The following is an 8,707-nucleotide window of genomic DNA, read 5'->3' on the forward strand; positions in this document are numbered from 1 at the left end:
GCTATACCAGTGAGTTTACGAACCCATGAAAAAAGGATTAGGTTTCTAGTGAAAATTCTCTAAGTTAATTAAGACTATACACATTGTGGCTATGTGTGGCAACTATACGACTCGTATAAATCTGGAGAATTCAAAACAAAATTCTTCCATCAATTACCCAATCACCTAGTCCTACAGTATCCTGTTAGTGTCTGATATTGCATGCCTGTTCAAACATAGATACTCTATCTATGGTTCAAACTATCTTGTCAAATAAAAGCCCGGCTAGTGTTGGTGCCTTCAACAAACAATGTGGTACGTACGTGTGACACACTAGGTTGGCTTTGGCACAGTGCAGTTGGAACAGGCCAACAAGAAAGATCACAATACATCTGTGTAACCATTTTGGAATGCACCCTATGTCTTTTGACTTATTAGGAGCAGCCTTTACGAACAGGGAACACCCTACATTCTTACACGATAGAAGGTTTTAAAACCCTACGATAATTATTAGCACTCCAGCACTAAACTAGTTATTGGTGTAAACATCACATTAACAACTCGTATGTCACGAGATATACTAAAATTTGCACTCTTTTAAACTAAACTGGGGGTTATTGGTGTAAACATCACATTAACACATTTCTGAGTCACGAGATACTAAAATTTAAACATTGAAAATACCAGGGATAAACATAGGATAAATGAGATATATTATGTGAAATGAGGGAGGACAAACATAATAATGCAGCGTTGTTTAATGTCTTACACAAATAGCTAAATGCAGAGTCTGAGTTCACACGAGCCGTCGACAGCAGAGTCTTTCGGAGGAGTCAACATTCTGACAGCCATTGGCACAGTCGGAGTAAGGACCAGACGGGATGTTGTCACAGTAGTATAGTAGCTCTGGGTTAAGCTGTGGTGAGGCTGACACAAGATCTTCCAGTCCCCTATCTGTGATGTTTGGGAGCCCAGATAGGTCCAAATAGGTGAGAAAAGGAAGACCAACGCCAAGTGCAAGGGATCTGTAAAGTGTATGTGAAGGGATGGGATACTTATAGTACATGTGATGCATTGTACATATGTGTGTGTAGAAAGCAAGCAATCTTTAATTAGGCAATTAGTAGGCACAATCGAAAATTACTGTGAAATACCCGAGTTAGACTACTTGCTGGCATACGATAGTAAACACATTCGAGTGTAAATCACACACAGGAAAAGCTGGCATTAATACACTTAGAACCAGGAGTGCACTCCTAGAACATTTGACAGTTCTCACACAGCCTAAATATCGTCTGGACAGAGATACAGTCATGCTGACTCAGTACTACTTCCTAAAAGTAAGCCAAAATACACATATTTTGTGCATGTAATACATGTACACTTCTCAAACATCAATGCAGTACTAGCTGGTACACATAACGTGTACAATATGAAGCACATACCACACAGCAAGGAGGGAACATTATACTAGACGAAACATCATAACGTAGTCATTGCAAATAGCCAGGGTATGCAGCAAAACATCATAAAAAGGTTCACGAAGGTACAATACTTGTAGGTTCCTCATTTTGAACACAGTATGCACCTACGTACACCAAACAACTGAATACACCAAACAACTGACAATTATTATTGATGACATGTGTACATGTATATGTACCTGATTGCCACCATAACCAAGCATGCCACTAAATTCTCCCACGCAGCGTGAACCGTCATAATACGCAGCTAGGCAACACTAACATGCAAACATTGAATTCTATGTTTATAAGATTGCTATCACAAATGATCAGAGAAAGGGAATATCAACAAAACAAAAGCCATAGCATTTACGAACAACAAGTTCTAAATATGAATGACCTTAATTGGACTGGGACAATTTTATACGGCCAATTAACACAAGAATTACGTATCTGCGTAGCTAATAATCAAATATGTAGTTAGACAAATTAAGCTATATCAGTTCAACGACCAGCTATACATGTACATGTAACTTAATCCATCGATTGCCACACACACAGATATCAGATATGTACGTGTATACCCAACTTAACTATAGTTCAACTCTTCGCTACTATGGTATATATACATGAATAACTTCTAATGGGAATGTAGACATTCGCTTCCCACACATGGCCCAGATGCACTTTTGATGTGGTTATTGCATACCACGGACATTACCAGTAATGTGGGAATAATTCTAAACAGGTGGTCAGTTTTCGAATAGCAATGGAAAACAATCAATCAGCCCAGGGCATAAACAAAAGAGACTACATGTAGTTCACACTACTCAACTCATGCCAACATTCCCATAGACAGTACACTCGTTACAGAAATGAATGTGTGTGTAGAATGGATTGAATATATACTCTTATTGCTACGTGTACACGTTTGTATATTACTAACACAGCTAAGTGACTATAGCTTCAGTGTGGCGACATGGTCATACTATCTTTATTGCAAGTAATTGGGCTACACACATTAATTATTCTCCCACATAGACAAAAATCTAACACACACAACAATAAACAGTATTACATTCAGCCTTTCTTGGCAAGATAAGGAAAACCCTGGCAATCCTCCAATGCTTCAAACTTGCTCAATTAGTGGCCATTATTGTCAGTGTTGGTTGGTAGGCAAGCCCTAGATTGGGCCGAAGCCTTACCCGTGGAACAAGCTAAGTAAACACATCCTGATTAACATTCCTTACATTTCAAAATAAATCACTAAGGCAGAGCAAGTGTACACAGCTACAGTACTTAGCTACAGTGCTTACATACATACTTGCGTGCTAAGTACACGTAAATCAAAGTCACGTTACTTCTCAAATACGAGGGGGTGGTTCCATGTTATAAGTATAACAATTGTAAATTTGTAAATTATGAAACTTCATAAAGCTATTCAACAGATTTACAAAAACACAGACAATGCATAACCACAAGAACGAGACACCTATACACGCGGGGCTATCAAAATTTTACGCCTGAGTCCACTACATAATAATGATTATTATACCGAGAATTGGCATGAATTTCATGGCTATTTATACATGTAGGTGCAAGTGCTGTAGTTACTAACAATAAACGAGCAGAAAATGTTACATAATTCACTGCATACACTGCATATTAAGTAGCTAGACATTAAATTAACACTGAGAATTGGCATGAATTGCATGACTAAACATACACGATTGTATGTGCAATAATTATATGCTTAGTGCTAACAGTAAACGAGCAGGGCTACCTAATCAATTAGTATTGTGCCATCTTGTTCGTAGGAGACAACGTTCTACCCGGTGACATATAAGGTGCTTACACAACGAACACCCAGCTACTCCCCCAACAGCCATGCATTGTACGTTAATCTACCAGTCAAAGCAGGAATGATAGCACCACACCCTATCCTAATCTCCTTGTGTTGCCTGCCTCTGCCAACTCACAGTGGCAAAGAAACCAAGTTGGGCTTTGATCAATGCACAGAACATCAGGCACATTAGCAACTAAATGCAAAAATTTAGTTGCTACGACATTACTGCTAACTGAACACTAAAATAATCGTTACATATGCATGGTGAAACCTGGCAGTATAATACACAACCTCCACTTGACATGAAGGGTTAATCACAATTGAATTGCCTGCATTATACCCTAACACAAGGATTTAACTCAGTGAAAAACAGCCTTGACTTTCAGCTTGCCATGCATACACATAAGCTTATGTAGTTACTACAGTACAGTGTGACTCTCACCTGAGCCCCACATCTGTGACAAGGTGACAGCCGGACAGAATCAGTGACTTCAACTTTGGTTCCACAATCTCTTCTTCCTTCCATCCTTTCTTACCTCCACTGTCATGTGACTGCAGAGGAGACGATGTAATGGCCTGGGAGATGCGTTGGAGAGTGGTGTCTGTGACCAGCGAGCAGCCGGTCAGATCGACGTGCTCCAACTGCCACATGCTTTGTCCTCGACCAAGCATCCTGCAGGAACAGGTTTTTGAGCATAATAATACCAATTTAAGTCTACACAAGCCTACGAATGAGTTGGAAGGTAAAGGTATTTGGCTATCAAATAAGGTACACTTGTACACGTACATAGCCCACTGACAGGTAAAAACATGTTGAGTGGTGTTATACTTTCAAATTTCACCTACATAATTATGTACAGCTTACTTATATTCTATTATTATAATGTGCATTACACAATACTTGTAAATACAGTGCACCCCTTACACTGTACAACTCACCCTCTGAAGGCAAAGTCTGAGACTCCAGTGTGTGAGAGATCAAGATAACGGAGGTTGGGACACTGACGTAGCATTTGAAACACCTACAGCAGCAAGACTAGTGTGGACACATATGAAACGTGACTACTAAACTAGAAACAGTACAGTAGGTCATTTAGCTCCTACACATGCCAATCATTTGTGATACGAAAAGAAGGATATTTTGGACCCACCACTTCGTTAGAAATGGCCTTCCCGTTGGCCAGGTCAAGAGTCCTGATGTGAAGGCCCACTCTGGGCAAGAGGTACTCCATGACCCCACACAATACACTCACCTCTCTCTCCACTGTCACACTGTAGTCATCACCATCACTATATGGGGAGGGGGAGGGGTACATGTATGTGACCGCGTACACACAACATTCTTGGTTATAACCTTATGATAACTGGAATATGTACATGTACTATACTACATTCGCACAATTAGTAATACAGTAATAGTTGCCGGAAAAGCATATTTTACACTCATAGTTGATTAATATTCTATAATACGCATATGTCATGTACATGTACATGTATGTAGTGATGAATATACTCTTGAAATACACTGTGTACCCACACCTGAATGATGGTATGAAGGCATTGACTGATCCCTCCACACTCATTAAATGTTTGGTGATGTCATCGACCATGACTGCACTGTCAGCAAGATGTTCCTACAGTGGGATCAATTTTAGAGAGGAATGAATACTATTCTCACCTGATTGTGAGGCACATTCCAGTACATGAATATCAATATCACCAAAACAAACACTAGTTGCCATGCAGTGCGAACTGTTCCACAATAAGTACATGTACATGTACATATACAGTATACTCATTACTGTATGAGATAAAATATAATGGCTTGGCTGACTAAATGCCTACGTGTACATGTATCTGCATTATGCACACCCAAAACCCAAGCACAATACCTCTAAGTGAGTAAAGTTACAAATGGTTAAAGCATAGATAGAGTAAGAGGGATTGGAAACGGAAGTGATTCACGTGATGTTTTACAATGAAGTCTACGTAGTGGCTCTGGAACCATCCGTGTATCTCCTCATAACTTCCGCAAAAGCCCGGGAAACTTATTGTGTCCAATGCATACATCTCAGAGCTACCCCCATTACTGAATCACATGCCCCCTAATAGTAGGTATCAATTGGAAACAAAAAATATATAATCTCGATTGTCGTGAAGTAGCTAGAGGTACACAGAGCGCTTTTTCATGCTTGTGTTCCTATAGTACCTTTGATATAGCTAAGGCTGTGTAACTAAATAGTGTCCTGTGTCCTAAATGGCCTCAAGTATTAGAGAAAGTTGATGTTTAGCAGCAGAACTTCTCGTGGACTTCTTACAGAGAGCAAAACAATTCTCCTGAATTATTCATGTTTAGCCCTTGTGTTAAAAAGTAAGCCTCGATTAAAACCGCGGAGATACACGGATGGTACTTCGAGGGTACTTCCGTTTCCAATCCCTCTCTACTCTATCTATGGTTAAAGCCAGTAGTATAAATGTACATGCAATGTACTAGCCTCGTCTCCAGGCCGATTTTTCTTTAATACAACGGAAGGAGAAAAATATGTCCTGGTATCTATTGCATGGGTGATAGTGCACTTGTGCTTATTCATTCCCCGGAATGTAGGGAATCTGTTCTACGTTAGTAAACATCAGTAAAATGATACTGTTTATGCAGAATCTATTGTCTTCATGACTGAGTTTTGTGAAGCTGTACCTTATACCCTCTATTGGATTGGTTGAGAAGGCTAGCATACTAGTCTGAAGCCAGAAGAGGCTCTCATCTACCTCTGCAATGGTAGTATTGTCGGTTGTCTTCGCAAGCAGCAGTTGAAAGCACAAAGACTTGCCATAGAGCCTGTAGACAGACAAAGCTTAGACATGCCGACCATACGACCATCGTACATGTAGAATAGATGAGAGCCTCTTTTCTGGTTTGCAAGCCTTCTCGACCCAATGCAATAGAGGGCATAAGCCATACAGAGAATATTCTCCATATTCTGGGGAATGAATAAGCGCATTTGAACTTCACCCCATGCAATAGACGTATTTTTCTCCTTCCGCTATACTTTACGGCCTCGGAATGAGTATACATGTATGTACTGGATGTATAAAAAGTTTTCTCTCTGCCTGGACAGTTATGCCCGTACATAGTCTGGGGGCCAGACCTATCCCTAAGGCAAAATCAAGGAGAGCTGGGATGGAAACTCTTGCAGCATTTCCGTGTGCTCTAGTGGAATTTGGACAGAGCCAATGAAATGCGAATCCTACATGTATACGCCATGTGATTTTTAACCGCACGAAATGCGAGTATTGCCACTATAATTATACAACCTGCAACACCACAAGTCTCTAACTAATTGTCATTTCAAGAGCACACGGAAATGTTGCAAGAGTCTCCAGATCTTTTCTCTTCTTTTGCCCCCCTGAGAAAGTACTGGCTCCCAGACTAGCCTGCAAGCTCACCTCACTAAGGGCCTGCTTTGGAGCATTGAGCTTCCTCTGTCCTTTAGCCCAGGCCACAGGGTGGAGGTGGTGCCATAGCGACCCGTCAAAGGCAGTCTTGTCCAGTTTAGAGTGGAGAGAGGCCAATCTGAGGAGGTCTTGGGGTGACAGATATGAGAAGATCTTGAGGAGGACCTCCGGGGGAAGAGATACAAGGGTTGGCACAGTGGGCTCCCACTCGAAACTGTTCACGTCAGCCTCCCCTAAATAGGTACATGTAGAGTAGTCAGTGTCATATTCCATTACTTTAGTGGCCCAATTGAAACACCTCCTACAAGTACGTCACGTCAATTTGAATGTCTTATCATGGGAAACACTTAGTGCACAAACCATTTACTATGCTTCAAATTCTTCAACAACAAAAAAGCCAACGCAATACTACCAGAATACTAGATTAAGAGTAAGGAAACATTAAGAGTAAGGAAACAGCATCAGAAACATGTATCTGTTCAGGCACATGTACATGTACGTAGAGCAACAAAGGAACAATAATTATAGTTATGCCAGTCAAACAGGCTATTCACTTAGCTAGAATTTAAGGAATTCATCAGCAACTCACCATCGTTGGCGATGTTGATCTGATGAAGGTCAATGACTCTCTGTCTCAGTTGACGAAGCTCAGGCTCACTAAAGTACTCAACCAGCAGAGGAAGAAATACCTGCACCACAACAACGCATTATGAAACTGAATAGCATTCTTACGTGTACATGTACATACCAAGTATACATGGCATTCTCATATGAGGCCTACATAATATGATACAGACAGAAATCGAAGAGGACAAATATGACCGTACAGTATATTCCAAACAATTAAAGATTGAAGCATATGCTGCACCACAGTTATGAAATAATTATGGGTGATGCTCCTTACCAATAAAATCTAGAAAGGCTCCCACTCACAACAACAGTTACACACACATACACGTACATTGTGAGTTAGTGCATTACCTCCTCCTCTTCTTTCATGTGTGGGATGAGGTCATTGGTGAAGCTGGACACGGCTGACCTGAGTCGTCCCCCAAACTCAACACGATCCAAGTCACTCATGTCTGGCTCCGAATGGAGAGCATCGTGTACAAGCACCACAAGCTCAGACAATCTGCAACAACAAAACTAACTGACTACAAGGAAATACAAACCAAATGCACATTAAACACACACGTATAGAGACCATGTGTGCAGTAAAGTAATCATGTGTGCAGGGCAGATAGGGACACCATGAGGATCATCAACAGTTGGTACAACACTATACCCAAGCAAGCTAACATGTACAACAGCACTAGCCAGTGCCTACTGACGAACAAAGTGACGATGCCAGAGGATGTATCTACTATGTGCTAAACCGTATAACGTTTACACCCACTATATACTTACATGTGCTTCGCATCACATTGCAGTGTCATATTATACTGTGAGAAGTACATAACACATTGTACCTGCTGTCAGAGTGGAGGTCATTCTCGAGTGTGGTCTTGGCATTGTTGGGTAGTCGTGACAACAGCAGCCCGACGATGTGGTGGTCCTCTATCTCCTCGTGACACTTGAGCTCCTTGAACTGTGAGTCCAGGGCAGCCAGGAGTGAGTGGAAGGCACTCGCACTGTGGAAGTCTGTGCACAAAAGCTGAACGAAAGAAGGGTGCATGAAAACACAACACTAACTCATCAGATAGTGGCTTGTGTATGATTTTAGATACACACAGATGGATATTATTACTTCTGTGTCAATATCCTTCTTGATCTTCTTCATGTGCACATGTGGCAGGTGGAATACGTCAAATTCCTCTGGTACTTCTGGCATCCTCAATACCTGCTCTCTCTCAAAACACTGACAGGTCACTCTTCAAGTTATGGTAGCGAGCTAACTGGGTAAATTTTTGTACTTAGTTCTGTGTTCTTGATTGTTGTCTGTACATGTAGCTCCGCCCATTCATGT

General features: G+C 41.0%; 1 protein-coding gene across 1 annotated transcript; it reads right to left on the reverse strand.

The window, feature by feature from the left end:
• Nucleotides 1-621: 621 nt before the first annotated feature.
• LOC135345958 (F-box/LRR-repeat protein 5-like) lies at nucleotides 622-8,688 on the reverse strand. The gene is made up of 10 exons (XM_064543416.1): nucleotides 8,489-8,688; nucleotides 8,211-8,395; nucleotides 7,723-7,873; nucleotides 7,331-7,430; nucleotides 6,733-6,974; nucleotides 4,828-4,922; nucleotides 4,440-4,578; nucleotides 4,228-4,310; nucleotides 3,731-3,961; nucleotides 622-1,004 (listed from the first exon to the last, which is right to left on the reverse strand). Exons 1-10 carry the CDS (start codon nucleotides 8,570-8,572, stop codon nucleotides 776-778), a joined length of 1,539 nt encoding a protein of 512 aa, XP_064399486.1. The 5' UTR covers nucleotides 8,573-8,688; the 3' UTR covers nucleotides 622-775.
• Between the last annotated feature and the right edge of the window lie 19 nt (nucleotides 8,689-8,707).

This window comes from Halichondria panicea, chromosome 13 (assembly GCF_963675165.1).
Source record: "Halichondria panicea chromosome 13, odHalPani1.1, whole genome shotgun sequence".
NCBI lineage: Eukaryota > Metazoa > Porifera > Demospongiae > Suberitida > Halichondriidae > Halichondria > Halichondria panicea.